Raw genomic sequence first — 24,396 nt, 5'->3', positions numbered from 1 at the left:
GAAAATGTGTCATTGTTGGCATAAAAAAGTTGAACAATATGTTGTTTTGACCCTGAGGAGATTCAATGTTTTAAAAAAGAAAAATCCGTATCAGACGAATTCTTGTATAAATGATTATGTAATGGAATTATCTTTAGTCGAAGTACAGCGAGTACTTTCAGAGGAACATGAACAGATGCAGTCTCAGCAAAAACAAAAAGAACATTTTTTCTTTTTTTTGTGAATAAACAAAACCTGCCGCAGAGAAAGGTGCTTAATTAGTACGTGAGCTGCCAACTTGGAAGAAGAAGCTGCTGTGTGTGTTTTGTCCAAATTGCCGGGCGGCTCTCTGCCAGCGTCCCGGAGTGATGCGACAGCCGGCTGAGCAGCAGAAAACACAACACATTGTTCTTTCAACGGCGCTGACGGAGAACACCGCCTTCATTTATAATGATGAACAACAATTCATATATCTCTTATATACACAAGTCAGCGTTTAATCAAGATGTTTACGTGGATAAATTAACAGTTTTAGGAGCCATTGTTTGAATCGAGCAGTTCCAGTTGGAGATTCGTGGCTTCCCATTGGCTCCATTCATTAAAGAATCACTGAAATCCGTCCAATTTGCAACAAAAAACTCAGCATGTTTACCTGATTTGATTCAGATGAGCAATTAAGATTATTATAATTTAAAGTTATAATCTCGGAGATCTGTTTTGTTCTCTTTGGCGGCACCTATGGCGATAAGCGGTAATTGCAGGTGTGTTTTCCTGGAATGCATAAGCTCAGTCATCGTAGTGTTACCTCATTTGGCGATAGATAGTGACTTGACAGAAATGTATTTAAATTAAATTCTTCAAGATGAGGATACGTTAAAATTGAAAAACAAGACTGTGCACAAAATCCGTAATTTCTGCGCTTCCCATTCATTGTCTATGTAAGCGGCCGTGCAATGCATTCTGGTAGAACTGCCACGGTGCGAGGCGAGAGACGGGGCGTCAGCCTCATTTGCATAAAGTTGAGGTCTAGGCTACTTTATGCAAATCAGGGGCGTCTGGCGTGATTTTTTTTATTATCTCGCAATTTTATTTTTTTTCTTCGTAAATTTGCCAATTTAATATCAGTGAATAAGTCTTTAAGCCTTAATATAATTTAAATGGGTGAGTTGTATAAAGTCCCCCCCCCCGTACTGTTGTCATGAATGGGGAAATTAGCGATAGAGGCCAAAACCGTTGTATCAGGCTGTAAACATGTTTATTTCTGCTGTAAAGTTGGACATTTTAAAAGGTCCCATATTGTCTTTTATATTATAAAGTAGGTTTAAGTGCTTTATAAAGTACTGTTTAACTATCAAAACGCTCAATATACGGAGAAATACACACAGCCCCGTATTCAGAAATTATGCGTTTAAACAAGCCGTTAGGATTTCTGTCCATTTGTGATGTCACAAATATACAATATTTAGACCATTACACGGTTTTAAAGGTAAATATTCTAAATATGTCCCAGTTTATTTCCTGTTGCAGTGTATGTAAATAACATCAGCTGACAGGAAGTAAAACATGGACCCAAGCTGTTGCCTAGCGACGCAATTCCGTTGAAATGTGCTAAAACGGAGCGTTTCAGACAGAGGGTAAATACAGGTATATTCAGCAGACAGTACGAGGAAAATAAAGTTGTTTTTTTTAACATTACAGCATGTAAACATGTTCTAGTAGAAACACAAAATACAAGTATGAACCTGAAAATGAGCATGATATGGGACCTTTAACATGGAGGTCAATGGGGATCGACTCACTTTTGGAGCCTTCTTCAAGTGGACATTTGAGGAACTGCAGTTTTTGGCACGTCCGCGTTGGCTCCAGTTCTCAGACCCGGAGGTTGCCGCTTGGTAGCAACGCTGTCAAAGCAACAGCTACACAAAGCATCACATGATGAATTCAAACCAAACAAAACACGTAATCTCCTCGTAGTTTCTGATCACTTTTCATAACATCTTTATTGAATTTGTCTCAGTTTTTAAACATATTTACAGATAACTTTAATTTGATCTTTTTTTTTTTTTAGTTCAGTAAAAATACAAATACAGAACACTCAATTTTCAAAATCAACGTCGTCGCTCCCAGAGACTCGATGGCTTCCCCGCTCCCCCTGTCGGATATAGGTGGTGATGATGTCAGCGTGATGTCAGCGTGATGTCAGCGTGATGTCAGAGACGGGGGGATAGATACTGAGAGCCATGAGACTGTACTGCATCAGCGGACTGTTGAGGGTTAACTGCCACCGGAGAGGAAAGAGAGGATGATGCTGGAGGGATGATGGAGGGAATAACGTGTTGTATGTACACTGATCGACGCTCTAGAGGAGACTTAATAAACTTTAAATTAAAAACTGAGGGCGACTGTTTCATTTATTTAAGAATTAATTAAATATAAACTCATCCTAACATTGACCTGAACGTTGGCCACAAGTTTGGCTTTAAACCCAAATAACATTTTGATATTAAGACATTTTCCTACATCAGTTTGTCAAGTCTGGACCGACATATTTCTGAAAGGAGACAACAATTTCCAAAGATATTTAAATAAATATAAGGCAGATATTATTATATATGTTTTTTATTTCTTACTTTTATTCTATTATGATGCTGTTTGTTGATCATATTTGTGTTTATTTATTATATTTTATTTTGACCAACATGGAAAAAGACCTGACAATTATGTTTCAACCACGTAAAGCACTTTGTAACTTTGTTTTGAAAGGTGCTGTCTGTATAAATAAAGTTTATTATTATATTATTAATGAGAAAAAGAAAAGAATATCTCCAGCCTTATCCCTTAAATCTGAACTTTGACTTCGTGTTCAGTAACATTTTGTGCTCACTTCAGATGAGCAGCATTTTGAAGCAAAGGAAACGATGGTTTTAAATGAATTGATCACTCTGCTTAGTCAGTCAGTATATTGATACGTCTTTAGAGAACATTTAGTCATGTGGCCGGGCGGTAAACAACATTTTAAAGCCTTTTTCGCTCATCTTTAGATCTGCATCCATTTACCAGAAGACAGACAACGTTTGTGCAAACAAAAACAATAAGAGGAAATGTGTATCATAACGATGTATTACAAAACACAAAGGGCGTGAAAAGAGCACAGCGTCGGCCGAGGCGTCACACATCTGACAGTAAGGCTTGAAACGAATCAAACAGACAAACACAAAAACAAATCTTCCTGGTTTAGTGCAATTCCTACTCAAAATCATCTTTAGTAGTCGAATCAGTTTCCTCTCTCTATCTAAACCGGTCAGTTCATACGCAGAGTCACACAAACAGGCTTCTTAATGAGCTCACAGGAAACGTCCAAACATTCAAAATACACTCACGTTCTTTCTCACACACACTCAGTCATTGCACAGGTTTATCGAGCCCATCATTAAGCCTACTGTCTGGATTTTTAAAAACTAAGTGACCTTTTTTTCTTAAGAACAAAACATCCTGGATGAATCTCGACAAACATGGATGGTGGATTTACAACGAAAATGTATGATTTAAGACGAGTTTTTTCTCGTAAATTTGCCACTTTAATCTCAGACAATACCCACGTTTTTTCTCGTAAATCTATGACTTTATAAACTCTCAAATTTGTGCGTTCTTTACCGTAAATTTGCCAGTTTGATCCAATAGAAAATCCTTTTTTCCCCTCATAAATTTATGACTTTATAATCTCGCAAATTAGTTTTTTTTCTCGTAAATTTGCCACTTAAATTTCATAGAATATCTGAAATTTTCCCCATGACTTTATGACTTTATAATCTTGCAAATTTGTGCATTTTAGCTTGTAAATTTGTAACTTAATTCTCAGAGAATAATCAAGTTTGTTTTTTTAAAGACTTTAATCTTTCTTCTGAGTTTTTTCTTGGAATATTACCCCCTATCCCGGCTCTGTTATTATTATTATTTTACCTATAATGGCCCTAATACGCCGTCGTATGGATCAAACAAAACACAAAATGAAAAACAACAAAATGAAAAGCTTTGAGCTGATGGAGGATGCAGTTTTTGACATTGCAGCAACAACACAAAGTGGTTTGACTGAAGATGTGACCTCTAATAAAGTAAATTATTGTTGTAATATTGGATTATTGAACCTGCAGTCTCACTCATTACAACAGGAAACAGGCAGTCATGCGTCACTCAGCGTCACGTCCTCCCCTCTAGTGCCATTGGGCCTCCCTCCTTGTTAACATTTCAGCTACAATTTGCTGTCATATTTCAAGTCTGCACCATTACTTTTCATTTTAAAGGTTGACATATCATGAAAAGCTCACTTTTTCAGAGCTTGTTCTCATACATTTCGCTGTCTAGATCAGAAAACATGTGATTCAACAAGCCAGTTAGATACAGATTCAAGCTCCCCTTCCTATGTCACATGCAGCATCATCAGACTATACTGAACTACCTTTGCAAAGGTGCACCGCTGCAGCATTTACGTCAACAGGAATGAGATGCTTTTGTCTTCTGCAGCACCACTTTGGGTTATGAGTCTCTCTTTTAGAGAGAATAACTGCTGGATAGATGCAGCAGCTCACGTAGTAAATCTGTCTGGGAGTGTTTCAGAGTTGTTGTTTGCTAACATAATATGTTGTAACAGACTGTATTATCTATTATCAGAGCATTGAATCTCTGAGCAGCGCTGCTTTGGAGGATGCAACAGAAAGAGAGAGAGAGAGTTGTGAGTTGGGAGCGATAACCGGAGGCAGAGCGGAGCTGGTAGCTGAGCAGACGGCGTCGGTTTCTGGCGGCTCTGACTTCTCTCAACGAGGCCAAGCTCTTGATATATCGCACCATACGGAGCGGGTTTATTATTCTGACTTACAGAGAGGAGAAATTATATAAAGACTCAGCCAAGGATGTCTGTTGGAAATTGTAAACAAATTTGTTCCGTTTCCGACTTTTCCCCAGACGTCAAATTCTTCACACGTTTCGACGTCTGTTTGATGATATGATGTCGGCATTTAACGGTCCGTCGAATCAGTCTGTACAGAAGCTTTCAATCACGGTTGTTCACTTTCACATCGCTCACAAGTTTGCAGCTGTTGATTTAACAGGTGAATGTTCTGTGACTGAGAGATTATCCACAACTTGGACATTATGAAATGAAGTTTTCAAACTTTGCGAGACTTTTCAGACTCGTGTTGGGAAACCTGAGACTAAAGGCCTCAGAGTTTTTGGTAACACTTCATTTTACAGGTCTGCAAATTTCATGGTAATTAGGTGATAATTAGCAAGTAACCTTTTTGGAATTACTGCCAAATTACCACAATATTTACCTAAAATATTTATCAAAAATTAGTTTATTATAAACATTATTTAATAATGATATTACACTATTTCCCAATAGCTGGTAATTTATTTAATACATTACCAGGAAAAGAATACAAAATTGATATGCTTTATTTCCATGTCTGCTGATAATTAGGTGATAATTAACAAATAATTTATTTGAACATTTTTGGAATTACTGACAAATTACCCCAATAATTACCTCAAAACAGTATTTAATAGTTATATTTGACTATTTCCCAATAGCTGATAATTTATTTAATACATTTCCAGTTAATTGATATGCTTTATTTCCATGCCTGCTGATAAATAGTTAATAATTAGAAAATAACTTATTAGAAATTTCTTTTTAAAACTCCCTGAATCATGACATTAGCTACGGGGTTACATTTGTGAAGATAATAAGTCACAATAGTGAGATTTGTGTCTGATCAGAAGTGTCTTCTATTAGTTTTAGGGCCCTATTTTAACCATTAGATGCTATTTTAGCATATCATTATTTAATAATGTTTATGATAAAGTAATTTTTGATACATTTTGAGGTATATTTTGGGGAAATTTGGCAGTAATTCCAAAGAAATTTCAAATAGTTTACCTGTTAATTATCAACTAATTACCATGAAATTTACAGACTTGTAAAATGAAGTGTTACCGAGTTTTTAATGTCATTGTGGAAAGGGAGAGGTTAAAATGGAGGAGAGAGGAGAAGGCGTTAAGCAGAAAATAAGAGCAGGATTGTTGAAAAAGTGGTAAAGACGATGATGAGTTCATGCAACTTTAAGTTCGGATAGGTTAGCAGACGTGGCGTTGGAGCTCAGCAGGGAGACTTTTCATTTATCCGGCTCGTTTCAGTGCTACTCTTCCTCTTCTTCTTCGTAGTCGTCCCAAACAAAGTGCACAAATAAAACGATTTACAGCAGGTTATTTCAGCCAAACACGCACTCATACAGAAGCCTCACGATGTATGAGCTGAAAATGATTCATGAAATGAGAGAACGGACGAGATGTGTGATCAGAAAAAGGTGGCGGTTGAAAAGAGAAAGCAGCATCCTAACGAGTAGCAGCAGAATGTTTCGGGGTTGCGTCTCGGCGGCGGAGAGAAACTGGAAAGATGAAGATGGGGAGGCCTGCTGCTGTCCCCGTGTAGTTTACTGATCCACTTACAATGGTCCACTTTTCTGAAAGAAGGAGGATTAGAGGGAGGAAGAGGAGCTGCTAACGGTTCAAAGTTCATCTGATGATTAAACAGGAAGTGGAACGGGGGAGAAGGAAGCGAAGGGCTTTGATTCAACCCTGTGTCCCCAGTAACGATTCGTCCAAACAAAAACCAAATCAACAGACCCTGTAAAGTCCTCAAAGTCTGTCTGCCTGGGAAACAAATATCCATCAGTGTCATACTGACTGCGTAATCCTTCACAGAATCCCCATAATGCACTCTGAGTGCCTCAGTCTGTACGGGAGGACAGTTTGGTCAAATCTCAAATCAACACTAAAAATAATAATAACAAAAAAACTAAATCGAGCCTCCGGGTTTTTTGGAGCTCGGTCCTTCAGAGTCGGTTCAGTCGTGAGGCTGAGCAGCAGCACACCCACCGTCTTTCTGATTTAGAAGACAGAGAGATCGACAGAGAGAGAGTCAAAGAGTAAAACATGGAAGAAGAGAGGAAGACTCTCCACGCTGCAGCGGCGGCGGCCTCCCTCCGTCTCCTCAGGTTGATGTCTGCAGTCCAAAAGCAGTTTGTAGAGCTGAATGTAAGTTTGTCCAGTGTTGGTTGGCGGGTGGTGTTTTTTTATCAGGCGGGCAGGCATATAGGTGGCGCCCCCCCTGGTTGCCGCGGCGGAGGAAGATGGCGTCGTCCGTCTACCGCTGAGCCGGCTCGCTGCCGGGCAGCGTGATGTTGCCCAGGTGGAGGACAGGAAGTGGGTGAGCCTCCGTGTTGAAGACCCAACTCTCAAACGGCATCAGGTCGTCGCTGGAGAACAACAGGTACAGATACCTGAGGAGGGGGGGAGGGATTACCGGAGGGAGGAACAAGGGGTGAGGATGAGGAGGATTGGGTAAGGAAGTTGAAGAAGAGGAAGAAGAAAGAAGTGAATGACAGCACTGCCACGATAAAACCGAAAACAATTTCTGTGGGTTTGTTAAAAGGTAACTTTGAACACAGCAGACGCTAAACGAGCTGTAATGTAATCGCTCGGAGTAACTCCTCACCATCAATGTACGTCCACTAAAAGTGCTTGTTGTTGCCACTGACAGGCTCAGATTGTTATTATTAGTGTCTGACAACATTATGGAAAGGACCCTACAGACGGTTTTCATTTCTTTAACGAAAACTATGACAAAATATGCACACAACATTTTTCACAATAATAGATTTTAAGCATTTTGTCAGTTCCCACTGTCATCATCAGCTATGATTTTGTTGCTATCATAATACTTTGGTTATGCATCTTCTATAGTCGGCCTATAATACTCCAACAATACTCCAGCTGGAACATTATAGGGTTATGGTGGTGTGTTTAATGTTAATAGTTTAAGTGCTTTCCTGTGTTATTTGTAGCCTACAGTATAGTATCATTCAGGTTTTAGGAGCAGTGTCCCAGTCAGGATGCTCCTACATATTATTCAGAGACACATTGTGATTTCTACAGTGAATAAAAGATACTGGGAGATATTTGGTTTGGGGCTCCTACTCCAAGAAAATATATATTTTTTTTACTTAAAACAATGAAATTTTACATAATTTTGAACCATTATTATTACTAGTTAAATGATTATTTTATTATTTACACACATCACAGCCTTCGTCTTTATGTTGAATTATTCTGGAAATGTTCTTTTAAATTATGTTTCATTAAAAATTCAAAAAGTTATGACGAACAGTTCTCTCATTATTTTACAAAAAGGACGCGAACATTGTATTGATAAATTACAGCACCCTCGTTCAAACGGCATCTAATGGTAATGCCCGATACGGCACCGTCCTCATGTCTGGACTCTGGACTCATATTTGATGTTCTCAGCAACTTTAAATGCTTTGCATATTATATCACATGTATTCATTCATAATTACTGTAAATAATCTGCAAAAAAAACCCAACCTGTTTGATGCATTTGTGTGTGAGCAGGCTGCAGTGTGTATGAAACATTCAATAAAGTTCAGATTTGGAGCTTTAATTTGAAACCTGCTCACTCGGTTTATGAAATCTAATTAGCATTAAAATGAATCTGACAAACACACACACACACACACACACACACACACACTGAGCGCTGAAGTAATTAAGTGTCACACAGCGGATCAACAGACGTTTGGATGCTACATCTTTGTTCAGATCAGTGCAGCCAATCAGCAGCCTGTTGCTGTATTGCTTTGATGTGATTGGCTCGCAGCCAGCGGGGACAAAGACACCAAAGAGATTCATAACACCGAGGCTTTCAAATGTCATCATCTCAGAGAGTTACCAGCCAGCGTGGCGGCGGCGGCGGCGGCTGACCTTCAACGACACCAAAGACGTGGGCGGTAATTTCATTTTAAGTTAAACCAGGAGGGCTGATAAGTAGCTTCCTGCTAACAGAAGGGCTGAAAGAGCATCAAACAAAAGGCCAGTTTGCTCTGTTTTATGATTATATTAGATTGGCAGTAACAACTGTGTACACTGAATTATATGTGTACTGGCAGGAGGAGATAACATTCACCAGCAGGGGGAATCAGAGAGCCACATTAGTGAGTCACCATCAGAGCCTCTGAGACATTAATCAGCCTTTAAAACACTGTGTGGTCATAATAGATATAGAAATAACAACAGATGCCGGTGTGTTTAGTTTCATTATCCCCCTCAGAGGAGTAATGCTGATGTGCAACAACTGTACAGAAAGGTGACTGACTCTATAATAATAATAATAAATGTAAGACTGATTGTGCAAAAGTGTTTTAAATAGTATGATTTTAGTGAAGGTGCATATTGTATCGGTATCGTGATATGAGACTAGATGTTGTCTTAGATTTTAGATATCATAATAATATGACATAAGTGTCTTTTCGTGGTTTTAAAGGCTGCATGACAGTAAAGTGATGTCATTTTCTGAACTTACCAGACACATTACTGATAATTATGTTATCAATATTCTGTAAAAGCACCAATAATCAACCATACAATATTGTCGCAATATCGATATCGAGGTATTTGTTATACAATATTGTGATATTTGATTATCTCCGTATCGCCCGAGGCTTGCTTTTGAAGTTGGAAGTCATTTTACTTTTCATTACCTGTTTAAAAAGGAAGCTTGTTGAATGTCTGTGACTGACATGCTGCTGCTGCTGCTGCTGCTTTTATCTTTGTAAAAGACTTTTCTGCACATTTATTAAAGAAAAAAAGCCAGTAATTGTTGCAATCACTTTTCGCTGACAAGTCCTTTCAATCAGCCGACCCACCCACCAAATTAAGTAAATTTTAAGTGATTAATTAATCATCAAATGTACCGATGATTGAGAAATCAACGTGCTGATGAATCAACCTATCAGGTGTTTTGCTTACTTGAGCGTCTCGGCGAGGAAGAAGCTCTGCTGCACGTCGTCGTAGGTCGGGTTGGAGGAGTAGACGTCCTTCACCCCGGAGAAACCTCCGCTCACCCTGCAGTACTTATCGATGGCCTGGAGGAGACGAAGAAAGAGGGAAGGAAGGAGGGAAGGAAGTTAAGAGAGAGAAGAAGAGAATGACAGAGAAAACGAGAGAAGAAGAAAAGGTGGTGGGGGGGCAGGGGGGATGGAGAGCACAATTTTTAATAAGCTTACAAAGCGTGCTATAATTAATTTCTTTGCTTGTGACAGATTAGAGCGAGTCCTGGGGAGACCCGTACAGGAAACAGCAGCTGGAGAGGAGAAGAAGATTAACACAAACGCCTCCCATGCATTTACATTTTTATTCTTTAAAATGTCTCTTCTGGTCTCCTCCTCTACACGGAGCAGCTTCAGAACCAGGGAACACAATCATTTGACTCGTGTAATGCTGCATCTGAGCCGGGACAGTAAAAGTCTTTCTTTAAGCGAGCCGGAGCCGGTGGCGGTGGCGGTGGCGGTGGCGGTGGCGGTCTCCTAATCAGATTGTCTTAGCAGATTCTTCTGCAGATTTCCAATGAACGGCAAATTGATTGGAAGATGTTTCTATTGTTTTTAGAAACATGTAATCTGTGCACGCATGGATTTTTAATCTACATTCAGGGAGAGGTTGAATCGGATTTGTTTGGACGTCAGATTTAACAAAAAAGACACATGGTGTCCAGTCTTTTCAGGACACATTTAAGCCACTTTCGTAGGTGGTTTTGAATTGTGATGTAAATCCTCTCTCTCTGTCCATTCACTTTGGGCTTTCGAGGGTTTATCTCCGAATCCTCCCCGACACGACAGATGTTTCGACAACAACAAAAAAACAACAAACGTGGAGGACGTCCAGCCAGTCAGATACCAGCAGAGACATTTAAACGGCTTCATGATCACATTCTCTTCACTACAACATCCAGAATAAGCAACAGTGAACCATATCAAGTTACTGGCCTGTTGCATCCAGTGTTGCTATGACAACAAATGCTGCAGTGACAGCAAGTGAAGACAAACAAACAAAAACCTAATTTAACATATTCTGTAACATAACTGACCGTAAGTATTGATTTCTAACATCTTGAATAAAATTAGGAAAAATATGTATTATTTTTTCCATTCTTATATCATCACAGCAGCACTTGTAATTAAAGATGTATACATTAATAAATTATTTAACTGATGATTTTTAGGATTAATTAGCACACAGTGAAGCTGAGAATGCTTATTCTAAAGCTTTAAAGATTCAAATGACGCCCTACTGACTGAACGTCGAGTGCTGTTTTGGCTCTGAGGAGTAAAAATTCATCCTCCACTTGAAAACAAGTTTAATTTGTGAGCAGGTGCTTCCCCCATCTACACACACACACAAACACACACACACCTCATTAAAAATGCAGCGATGGTGCAGCCGGTGACACCGACAGTATGTACACTATTACCTCTGAGCTCTATTGATTTGCAATGAGGACTTGTTACAGTGAAATTGGTGCCTCCATAAAAAAAATTCTGGCTGCATTTCACTCCCGCTCATACCTTATCGACTTTCACTGTTAACGCATGTAATTGAAAGTACTATCTCTGTCCTTGTCTTTCATTGTCTCTCTCACACACACACGTCTTCTCACTCTGTCCCGCCCTCCAGTGACCATTTTGCTGTCAGCAGATTTTGTCAGCCTGAGCAACACACACACAACATGCACACACACACTCATGTAACCTGCCAAAATAAAAAAAAAAGAATTAATAAATGACTCGATAAATAAATAAATAAATATGTAATTTAATGCAGCAAAAATAATATTAAAAATAAATGTAGCCATTATTTAATTGATAAAATGTGATTTCTGTTTTAATTAGCTTCTTTATTTATTTATCTTTGTATTAATTCCCTTATTTATTTACTCTTCTGATTAATTTTCCCTTTTATTTATTTTTGCATTTATTTATTTCATTGACAGACTCCTCATTTGCATATTGAGGCAGATATGCATAAAGAAATGTAAAAAACAAATGTGTAAAGAAATGTATAAAGAAAAAAAAATACAGAAATAAATAAGTTTGGGGAAATAAATAAGGGATGAAATTCAAAAGGGAAAATTGTGCATAAATAAATAAATGCATAGATACAAAAATAAATGCATACATTAAAAAATAAATATAAAATATATAAAATATAAATGCCAAAAAAGCAAAAATAAATAAATAAAAACAAATGCAAAATAAATAAATAATAAAAATAAATACATAAATAAATAAAAGGGAAGATTAAACAGAAATATGAATAAATAAGAGAATTAATACAAAGATAAAAAAATTAAAACAAATAATTTATATCACGTTTTATAAATTCATATATTTATTTTTAATATTATTTTTTGCTACATTTAATGACATTTATTTATTTGTTGAGTCATTTATTTATTTATGTATATTTTTTAATTTTGGTAGGTTCTGTCCTCCATACTCACACACCCATATCAAGCTGAAACTACTGGGTTACAGTATACCCAGTATAACTGGACCCGTATATGTAGAAAACACACACACACACACATACTCTCTCAAACACACACACACTATGACCATCTGTGCTAAATAAATTATCTGATAAAAAGTCTACCTGTAGGAGGAGGAAGAGGAGGAGGAGGAGGAGGAAGATGAGGAGGAGGAGGAGGAGGCGGAGGAGGAGGAGGAGGAGGAGTGTGTCTGCAGTGACACATTTCACATTACAGCAGCTGGGCTTCACCTTCACACACTCGAGTAAAACTGCGTACACAAACGAATAACGCACACATGCATGGTCAACGTGCACACACCCACACACACACATACACTCACAGGTAAAAGCCAACCAGCCAGCGGTGATGATGGCTGCTGTGAGAAGAAGAAGCGTGACAAGCCGAGGCAGGTTTGGTGGAGCAGATGGATGCAGCTGGAGGAGTGACGGGAGGAGCTGAGCTTTGAGGCAATGTACATAGATGGCAGGTGTTTGTGAGAAGTGTGTGCATGTGAGGAGGGGGGGAATAAAGAGACCATAGAAGAAGAGAAGAGGACGCTGAGCAGCCTCGGGTGTTGTGTGAGAAAGTTATGAAAGAAACATGAAAAGTGATACAGAAAGGAAAAAGAGGACATTTTAAGAGACGGAAAACTGCAAAAGAGAGAGAGAGAGAGAGAGAGAGAGGAGAGAGAGAGAGAGAGAGAGAGAGAGAGAGAGAGATAGAGAGAGAGAGAGAGAGAGAGAGAGAGAGAGAGAGAGAGAGAGAGAGAGAGAGAGAAGAAAAAGCAGGAAATAAGTGGGAGTTTCCAGGATGGCCACAATGCAATGCAAATGGAGGAGCTGCTCACAACTGGTAAAATACTCATAGTCATAGTTTGACGCGCTGCAGAAAGAAAATGCATAAAAAGTTGCATACAGTTTTTTTCAAGAAATTTTACATTTTTTGTCTGTATTTCAAAATAACAGAAAAAAATGTAAAAAATACCGGTTTCATTTGTGATTTATATGTAAATGGTCTTAGATTTACAGTATTTTTTGTAATCACAATTGTAATTATCTGTATTTAAGCTTTTCTTGATCATTTTTAAAGATAATTATTCAGTTTTTTAGAGGTTTATGACTCTATTTTAACAATTAATTTATGTTAGAAGAAAAGGATTTCATGGAATTCTTAAAATATTTCTTGTAAAAATACAGATTTTTTTTGCAAAACTTCTGAGTTAATGTAAATTTGGGCTTTTGCAACGTAAAATTACATGTTTCATTTGTGATTTATATGTAAATGGTCTTAGATTTACGGTGTATTCTAACAACAAATATATGTTAAAAGTAAAATATTTCTTGTAAAATTACAGTAATAAAGGCTAATTATATAAAGATAATTACTGTTGTTGTTTTTTTTACAGTTTATTTATGTTAATTAACGGACAGTATTTTCCATTTTTTAACAGACATTTTCTGGCGCTCCTGCTGCCGGAAAATGTCCAATATTTTACACTTTTTTTTTTACAGTGTGGACTACCCTAGTGTTCCCCATAGGATGTAGTTGTAGCAGCGGTTGTGATACCGTACCACACGTGCAAACAATTGGCTGAAATGGAATAGAAGTATGTTTTCTGTAGTGTATAATCACCTGATAGTAAGACTCGTTGTGTTTTTGTTAGCTTAGAATGAGCCGTTTATATCCACGTAGGGAGCAGGTCCTCTTCACGGAGTCTGCCATGTTGCACCGCCATGTTTCTACAGTAGCCCAGAACGGACAAACCAAACACTGACGCGTACACACACACACTCACTATGCACTGGTTCTGCTCCTAATGACTCTAGAGAGCGCCATTCACGTTTTTGCGTTGGCCACCCTAGCGCTCCAACACGCTTGTCACAGGGGTTGGGCTTCAGTTGGTTGCAATCTCCTCACCTCACCGATAGATAACGAACGAATACTGGCATATCCTACACACTGCACCTTTAAGGTTAGATAGGTCATTGGGCAGCGAGTCTCGCAAATTGGGGGTTACCTTCTAGACAACACTGCTTTAATGACACAACTCTGTGCTACTAACCGAGAGTTTAAACCGCTCCACCGGCGTCCATAGGGCAAAATAATATAACTTTAGTTTATAAAGAGATAAGACAGAGCTCTCTCTTCTCCTCCCGTTAAAAAAATAATTAAAAATCAGCAGCGGTGGCCATATTTTTTCTTGCATATAGGGGAAACACTGCTAGCCAGTGCGGTAGAAAGTGATGCCAAGGGGTCGTGACAAAGCGTCAGTATGTGATGAGTTGGGATGAGAACGTGGTGAAAACACCTCATTTTTAAAATGACAAAAACCCAGTTTGTGGCATCCCAAATCTGCAGAAAGTAAAGCTGTTTTTTGTTTTCTCTTCTCATCCAAATATATAACAATAAGAAGATTAAATTGAAACAAAACCCAGCTTCAGTCAGACACAATCTTTTTCTTGAATTTGAAATGTTGCCATAAAAACTTGACTTCAACTTATGACTTCTGAACATCAAATGAGTAAAATCAAATAGGATCAGTACAACGTATAGGATCAGTCATCTGCATTAGTATGCATGTATAGATGCAATATTAAATAATGTGAGAGAGGCAAAGACGAGCCCTTCAGCAGCAGCTCTCTTTAGTGTCACTCACGCTCGGTACAATCAACAAACACACTTTCCACAGGAGCACGTACACACTTACTCCCACTCAGGAAAACAAAGAGAAGCACTTTCACCGCTTCAAAATGGAGGAAAAAATAGGTGACAAGAAGATTGGCATGAGAAAGAGGAAAAACCGGAGAGTATGAAAAGAGTGGGAGACGAGCAGGCCGGTTGAGAGTTAGACGAAGAAGACACGACGAAGACGAGCTCTTTAATCCTCTGTCAGGAGCGGAGCAGCGGAGCGAAGAGGGCTTTCATTCCTGTTCTACTTTCATAAAGCTTTTATTATTAACACACAAAAGAAATAATAAATAACTATTAACACCTGAAAGACTCACAAGCTCACACATTCACCTCCAGGTACGTTTCCAACACACGGAAACATACACAATGGTGGTTCTCTACCTATATGTGCTTCACTGTTATGGAGGACGGAACCTGTCAAAGAAAAAATTAATAAGGAAATAAAAAAATGACTCAATAATAAATAAATATGCCATTAAATGTACCAAAAATAATATTAAAAATAAATGTAGGCATTAATTAATTGATAAAACGCAGCATAAAATGTATAAAGAAAAGAATAAATAAATAAATAGGTTTGGGGAAATAAATATGGGGGAAAATGCAAAAGGAAAATCATGCATAAATATATAAATAAATAAATGAATGAATAAATAAATAAATAAAATTGAATAACTAATAAATCAATTTTAAAATAAATAAAAAATAAATGTAAAAAAAGGTTATAAAATAAATAAATAAATAGATTTAAAAGTTAATAAAAATAAATAAATAGATAAATACATACAATTTAATAATGAATCAATACATTCAAAAATACATAAAAATAAGTAAATAAATTAATTAATTTAATTTAATTTAAATTTAAACATTTAATAAAAATAAATAAATAGAAAAGTAGATAGGGGAATTAATACAAAAGTAAGTAAGTAAAGAAGCCAATTAAAACAGAAATATCAATTTATGTCACATTTGATCAATTAATTAATGCCTATATTTATTTTTAATATTATTTTAGGTACATTTAATGGCATTTTTATTTATTCAGTTTTTATTTTGGCAGTTTCCATCCTCCATACGCTGTATGGTCAAAATCTGCCGCAGTCTCTACGATACATAGACCACAAGAAACAAGAAACTGCCTGGAGCTGGATGAGACACTAAATCTGGTTTCAGGAGCTCAAATGAAGCTTAAAACAGCCTTCTGCAACAGGTTGTCATAGGCACGAGGGAAACGGCATGAAAACAGCTTTTGTTATTTTGCTGGAGACAAATGAAGACTCGCAATTATGCTCCGTCTGACCTTCTGACTCGAAAGACGATATGAAATCACAGTTTCAGCAGCAAAAACAAGCTCAGCTCACTGTTTAAATACTTCCACTCGCCAATAGACACAAAGATGATGAAAGAATATACAAAAATAAATATATTCAGGAGGCTTCGACATTTACTAAACTCAACACCCAAATCAAACAAAGAAAAGGAAACTCTTAAAATGCATTAAATGATATAGAAATACTTCCTTTCTAACCAGAAAATGCAGAGTTTAATGGTGCAAAGGAAATAATTTTTAATCTTTATCTACAGCAAGAACTGCTTCAGGGTAAGAGCATGAACCTGCCATTGGTGCCACCTGCTTTTAATACAGTCAGTTCATAACCACAAAGCAAACTGACTGTTCTCATATCTCTAAGTGCCTCCAAGATCAGCGCCAAATTCACCCAAAGCTGCAATTTCCAACCCCATTCATCTACTCGGTGTACTCTCTGCTTTGGACCTCATTTAAAAAACTAGATCCGTACGGGAAGCAGGGTGTTGGCAGCTTCCTACGCAATGACTTTTCACACGCTCTCATACTAGGGCTGATCAAAGCCCAATATGACGTCCTCAAATGTCTTGTTTTGTCCACAACTCAAAGATATTCAGTTTACTGTCACAGAGGAGTAAAAAAAAACAGAAAATATTCACATTTAAGAAGCTGATATCAGAGAATTTTGAAATGACTGATTGATTATCAAAATAGTCGGCGATTAATTTAATAGTTAATCGATTAATCGTAGCAGCTCTATCTCACAGCTATTTTCTCAAGAGGACACTGACAGCGAATGGACGGACAAGACCGAGCATCACCAGCGCCGCAGCAGCACCGTAAACACTGAGGTCAAGTGAGCGAGCCGCCGCTTGGATTTTGATGCACGTCTATTCTTGCCGTTACAGTACCGGTAATTCGAGCGGTAAAAAATGACAAAGAAAGACTCTCATTTAAGGAAAAAAGAAAAGAAAAGAAAATCATAAAAAGAAAATAGTAGTTACTGGATGTTCAGTTCTATGAGTAAGCCTACGAGAACTGCAAGAAGAGGAAGAGAGAATGAGATGTGACCTATGACCAAATTATCTTATGTTTAGAAAAATGCAGCGCAGTGAGGATACAGACATTCCACACATCAGACGTATTGAACGCAAAGCCGACCTGCCGATGTGCATTCAATTTGCGCTGGACCCGTCCAGAGACTCCAGTCTACAGTGTAGTTCATAAACATCACTGATAAACAAGAGAATCGTGTCTCATTTAAGCCGTTGCAATCAATTCTCAATCTCAATTTCAGGTTGATTTTGCATCATTATTAGACTACATTTCCCATAAATCCAAACTGGATTTTGCGCTCTCTCTCTCTCTCTCTCTCTCTCTCTCTCTCCTCTGTGTGCAACTGCTTTCGAGAGCGAGAGCTGAATATTCATAGCGTGAACTTTTCCATCAGACGTTCTCTTTTTCATGGCTGTCCTCCATTTAACAAAGCCAGCAACTCTGAAAGCTTTATCTCCGTCTCGTTGTGGGAGAACTGGCTCTTATAACTGTTTTGTGCTGCAAAGCAAATCCCAACACATGTTTTGCCAGATCCTTCCTTTTGGCTCACGTTGTACGAAGCAACACAAAATAAAATCTGGGGGTTTATTTACTGATGTTAAAATGATTAAACATGTGTATTATTTACCTGCGCTGCCTCCCAGCCCCACTGCCGGTATTTGGGATCGTGGGTGAACCTCCACATGTACCAGTAGGTCTCGATGACCTCCGGCCGCAGGATGTAGTACTTCTCGTTCTGCCGCACGGCCACCGCCTCCAGGCCGCTGTCGAACTTGAAGGCCTCCGGGCCGAGCTTCAACACTGGAGGGGGGAAGAGACGGATAGGAGGAGGAGAAGAAAAGAGGGGAAGAGGAAAATGTAGGATGGAGGAGAGAAGAGATGACAAGAAAAGAAGGAAGGGTGAGATCGGGGAGAAGAGAGGTGGAGGGAAATATGGAAAAGGAGGAGTAAATGAAAGTGATTGGAGGGACAAAGCGAAGAAAGTAAAGATAAACATTATCTTTTGCTGCTTGTTTGTCTTCACGCTTCAGCTGCTGGTGATTAAAGGTCCCAGCTGATATGAACTGGAGCCTCCAAATCATTGACTCTACTGGATTTACACTTTTTACAACCAGTTTTCTGCCAATTAAACGTGATAGGCATTACGACTGTGGAAAATGACTGAAGTTTCCTCTGAAAGGATTAAAAACACACACTGACACACACACACACACACTCTTAATGGTTGATGGGAACGACTGCTCATTAAGAACTAACAGGCCAACTTTACTCTCTGCCACCTAACCAGAAAGTTCTCTCTCCATCTTCATTTGTTGCCACGGCAACCTCTCCTCTTTCTTCAGAGCAACCTCACGATTTCTGACTCCACACACAATCATGATGCAAGCTCACACACACACACACACATACACACACACACACACACACACACACACACACACACACGTTTCTTAGCTGACAACTATCGATCCTCGTAGGGAAAACATCCCGAGCAGGTATTTCTGAAAGGTCTCCTTCGAATGGATGAAATATATTCACGATTCCAGCAACTGGGAATGTTAAAACCTGCTAACAAAAATGTGACCAATCAACCCACCAGAAGTGTTGTGCAAGTTCACAGTTCATACACATTAAAATTAACTAGTTCATGACCATTTTTTCAGTTTTAATGAGCTGCTCTGAGCTATTCTTTTTCAGTAGATGCTGGCATGTTGGGTTGCCGTAAAACACAGCGCGTGAGTTTCGGTCACGTTCACTAGTTGCAAACAGATACCAAAAACATGTCAATGAATGCGCTAAATGCACAACACAGCCTGCCAGTCTCCAAAAAAACTATCATTCCTAAGACAGATAGAGTGAATTGTTTGTGCTTTAGGTTGTTAACAGTGTTTTATTGGTTGTGATATTAAACGTTTTTAAGAAAATAAATGAAATAAATATGAAAGTCTGGTTTGAAGCAGTTCATTTTGAAGTCATAGATGTGTGTTTACAAAGCATCTTTGCAATAATGAAGAATATAACAATGGCTTACTGTAATAAAATGTAAAGTAATATCATCTTCAGGTTGTTATTGTAAATATATTACTTTACAGGTAAATCATTACCGTGCTATCACGGCAGTTTTAGTCACATGTGTGTGTGTGTGTGTTTCCTCACCCGTCCTGTCATAGGACTCGTGGCAGGTGTGTGCGATCTCGGCTCCCAGCTGCAGGTAGTGTCCGGCCTTGTCGTCGGGCGAGCCGTCGGCGCCCAACGCAAACATGCCGCCGGCGAAGCAGGCCAGGTGGCCCATCTTCCTCTCCAGGTGGCCGTTCTTCCACTCACCAATGAACGTCAGGCCGCCGTTGGATTTGCGTATCAGGTGGCGCTCGATGGCCTAGAGGGAGGCAGGAAGTGTGTGATTTATGCATTTAAAGTTTGGACATTTGTGAGAAGATACGGTCCGAAGAAGTGGAATGAAGCAGTATGTTTTCAGTGAGAATGCACATCTGTGTGTGTGTGTGTGTGTGTGTGAGAGTGTATTTGTATGCAGGTATACAATACAGTATACAGTATTTATAATAGCAGGAATGTGGATGAAGGTTACGAATGGAATATTAAATGTATGAGTGTGTGAGAATGTATTCACGGGGTTAAGTTGTGTGACATTGAGAGCACGTGTTTGAGGGTCAAACAGAAGAAAACAGAACAAAGTGGTGAGTTTAAAATGCAGCCACATCCCGTCGCCCCTTCGCTCCGTAGCATCTGTTCTGCTCACTCGTAATGATTGACAGACATCTTCATCAGCTACAGACCTCTAACATCTGCTTCCTGCTAAACCCACTCTCACTTTATTTAGAAAAACAAAAGCACGGCTCTTTTTTGTAACCTACCTACCAAACTAAACAGATATGTTTGAGGCATTACTTCCTGAAGGACATTTTAATTTTCCCTGTGGGTGTGTGGTGATTTGACAGGAAGCCAAGTGAAATATAATCAAGTTATGAGTTTGCCGTTACTGTGATGGTTTATCTCTCTCTGCAGCAGTAGTGTTTTAAAGTAGTGTTTTTATACAGCGCAAGAATAAATGGCTGCAAATGTTGTCTCCTAACGGAGGTCATTATTTTACTGCTGGTGCCAAGAAAGTGATTTTAAATATGTAAATATTTCTTCAGATTATGCACACTGTGTTGAAGGGATAGTTCAGTTGTTTTACTTCTTCATAGTCAGTGTATTTACCGACAGTAGATGGAGGTCTGCATGCCCACAGTTTGGAGAAAAAAACAGTCAATGTTTCTGAGTTTTTATCTTTGCTCTCGCCAGAGCAACCAGACTCCATCGGAAAGAACTGTAATTTTACCTCGCAAAACACTTGAGTTGCCGGTCGACCGCTGCGTTTGTGTTATTGGAAATATATTTTTTTGAGATTCAAAGTTTTTATACCACAAGAGTAAAACATATAAAACATATATATTAGACTTAAATTTCAATTCACTTACTCAACCCCCAACTACAAAGAGGCACCATTCAACAAATACGTTACAGAAGGTTACAGAAAACATAAGATAATAAAATAATTGTATTAATTAGTCAAATAAAGTAAAAAGGAAAAGAAATTAAAAAAAATAACAATTAAATATAAAAAATAAAAAATAATAAAATAAACAAACAAACAAACAAACAAACAAACAAACAAACAAATAAATAAATAAATAAATAGTTTGTGTAATTGTGTGACTTTGGTGATTCCGAACTAACAAAACTCACAGAATAACACAAACAAGCTGACTGATCGAGGCATCGGGAGAACAGGAACTCCCGTGGTCTGTGAGGTAAAATTACTGTCTTTGTCAATGGAGTCTGGTGACTTTGAAGAGAGCATAGATGGATACAACGGCTTCAGTTCCCCCGTCGGAAACAGCTGTTTGACGGCGAGGTAAAGCGGTGAAAATATTCTAAATATAGCGTACACTTAAACTGATATTTATTCTTTTAGGTGTCTAAAATGCGTTTTCCTCCGTCCACAGCAGTACGTTGCTTTGCTCCCGTGCTGGTACTCCTGTCTGTTTCTCCAAACTCCATCTACTGTAGGTAACACACTGACTATGTAGTAGCACCTCATACAACCCCTCTTCAAAACACAACAGACAAGTGTCTCTTTGGTCAGAAGCTGCATGTGGAAATAACTGTTCAACATATCGAGACAAATGTTCTGATTGTGCTCTACCTCGATGGCGTCATCGTAGGTCTTGCGGGCTTCTGTGTCCGTCTTGTCGGACATGAGCCACGCCTTCAGCAGGTACTCGTAAAAGCTGTCCCCAAGTCCTCCAACTGAGGTGTGGTCTGGAGAGAGAGAGGGGAAAGAAAGGGGTTAAAAAGTGAAGAGTGAGGGGGAAACGAAGGAGGATAAACAGATAAATAAGAAAGCCAACGTGAATTATTCATTCAGATATAAATATATGGCATCAGAAGCATCCATCGAAACCCTCTAAACCCACAATATATATTGGTTTTGTTTACCGTCTCCCTGGTGTGCTCACATTTCAATGTCCCCAATCGTCCTCATGAAAGTTTACACAGCTCTCGTGGCTGTCCTGATTTGCAAGACGCCACGTAGAGATGATGGGACGCCAGCCAGCGCTCATTCTGATCAGACTATGAAAATAACTAGAGGGAGATTTCAGCCAACTTGATCTTATTTTTAATGGCACTTTGGTCTATTTCAGGGACAATTTCACTGACCTATAAAATATTATTGAATATATAAGCAAATAAAAGACATTTGTGCATCTAATATTGTACCATCATGGCATTAGAGATGGTAAATGCCAGCTAGTGATTGAGGACTAGTTTGTAGGAATCATTGAGAGGTAGTTTGTCACTGATTGGTGCAGATTTACTCACATTTGGAAACAAAATGAATCAATAAATGAGTAGAAATCCTCTTGAATTTGTTGTTGTAAATAAGCCAATTTGGTGGAATAACATCATTTACTGTTGGTGATTCAATCAAAGAGACCCGTAGTACGGTTATGATAGCAATAGGACGTCTGTGTGTTTGTTATTTAAACTTTTTTCAGGACTCATTTCACTGCCATTTCGCTGCAGATGTTGTGCTTTCCACATGTTTTATGCAGAGCGTTCATGCAGCACTAAAGCACTCACGACTTTCTCCAGGGTGTTATTTGGCAGTTAACGACGCATTTGTACGAAATGAAATGTTCTCTTTCTCAACGTAGAATAAAAATTGTCATTTTAATAATTCCCCCTTGCTCCCTCTTCTTCTATCCTGGGTGGAAAATAACCAGCAGACCTGGATGAATGCTGCTATATTTATGTATTCATCTGGAGTATTTCTGCTCTGCTGGCGTCTGGCAGGTCACCAGCCCTCTTCTGGTGGCTCTGCTTCACGCCAAATTATCATACTTGGTTGGTGAAGTAATGAAATGGCATGTTTTTTTTTGAGTGTGCTGGCTGAAAGAAAACCACTTTCACATCCTGGTTAGAACAGCATTGCTGCCGTTTTTTTTGGACCCAAATCACAGCCTTTGTCGAACTTCATTTCCTTTTATGGTAAACACACACACACACACACACAAAAAGCGTCTACCAGGATGATGGAAAAGAGCGACTGTTCAGCGTCACATTCAGGACGAGCAAGGAGGGTTCAGTCCTGGTAGCGGACCAGCTCTTATAAGCGGGGGTGAGAGTAGATTGAAGTTCTTGCCGGTACTATAACCCCAGCCTTTATTGCTTAAAGTGGTAGTAGTCAGTATATTTTTGGCATCATTGGGCACAAATTTCACAATAACCTTTCAGCATATTGTAAGTGAGAGAAAACTAGTCTTCTGCTCCTCCTCATGGCTCTGTTTGTTTTCAGGCTTTAGAACATCTAGCCTGTGACAGGAGACTTTCACCAATCACAGGTCATTTCATTGAGAGAGAGCGTTCCTATTGGCTGTGCTCCGGTCATGTGGTGGCGTCGTCACAAACTTTCTCATTTGACAGCTAAACCGTGCACTACAAGATAGGGCAGCTGTGGCTCAGAGGGTAGAGCAGGTCGTCCACCAATCGGAGGGTCGGTGTTTCGATCCCCGGCTGCTCCGAGTCACATGTCGATGTGTCCTTGAGCAAGACACTTAACCCCAAATTGCTCCCGAAGGCATAGACATCGGTGTGTGAATGAGTATTTAGATAAGATCCTGATGGGCAAAGTTGGCACCTTAGCAGCCTCTGCCATCAGTGTGTGAATGGGTGAATGCTGACATGTAGTGTAAAGCGCTTTGAGTGGTTGGAAGACTAGAAAGGCGTTATATAAAAGCAAGTCCATTTACCATTTACAAGATGATTCTGAAAACATTTGAGGAGAGAAATAGGCATTAACATAACATAATATTGATTCATATTTGATCAGCGCTGCCTAGTTTGACCGTTTGGTCGGAGTTCGCGAGTGATTGACGGCCGGCTCTCATAGACGGCAGACCTCAGATCAGCTCTTACTGCTTGTTTTCCTCCGGTCTGTGAAATCTTGCAGATGCCGTTAAGAGCACCGGAGGACACAGAGGAACATGATTTTTTTCAGGTTACCCGTTTCATGTACTACTGTCACGATATAGCGGCCGATGAAGGTATGGAGTAATGATGGATGGAGGGATGAATAAAGTGCTGAATGACATTATATTATCATTTCTACAATGGTTAATGTCTGTTCCTAGCAGAGAGGGGAATTACCACCAGCCCTGAGACACGTTAAGATACATTTACAAAGCTTATTTCTATTAAGTATGTTGACATAGTGAACATGGTTGGACAAACTTTGGAAATGACCCGATACTGTAGATAATATATGTACAAAAAGTTAACTTATTTTGCAGGGTGAAGCTCTCTGACTTAAAGGACAGAGATCTTCTCTCTTTGGATTTGGATTGGAAGTCAATAC

The 24,396-nt window shown here is 38.9% G+C and overlaps 1 protein-coding gene across 1 annotated transcript in view; it reads right to left on the bottom strand.

Moving 5' to 3' along the window:
* Window positions 1-1,960: 1,960 nt before the first annotated feature.
* Window positions 1,961-24,396, bottom strand: part of man1a2 (mannosidase, alpha, class 1A, member 2) — a 166,576-nt gene continuing 144,140 nt past the window's right edge. The window contains exons 10-14 of the mRNA XM_074657812.1: window positions 21,685-21,800; window positions 19,635-19,854; window positions 18,106-18,278; window positions 9,862-9,977; window positions 1,961-7,316 (exon numbers count right to left, since the gene is read on the bottom strand). Coding sequence (XP_074513913.1) covers window positions 7,181-7,316; window positions 9,862-9,977; window positions 18,106-18,278; window positions 19,635-19,854; window positions 21,685-21,800 — 761 coding nt within the window. The 3' untranslated portion in view covers window positions 1,961-7,180. The remainder of the gene's footprint in view (window positions 7,317-9,861; window positions 9,978-18,105; window positions 18,279-19,634; window positions 19,855-21,684; window positions 21,801-24,396) is intronic.

This window comes from Sebastes fasciatus, chromosome 14 (assembly GCF_043250625.1).
Source record: "Sebastes fasciatus isolate fSebFas1 chromosome 14, fSebFas1.pri, whole genome shotgun sequence".
NCBI classification, from domain to species: Eukaryota; Metazoa; Chordata; class Actinopteri; order Perciformes; family Sebastidae; genus Sebastes; species Sebastes fasciatus.
This window is presented reverse-complemented; position numbering and strand designations above follow the sequence as displayed.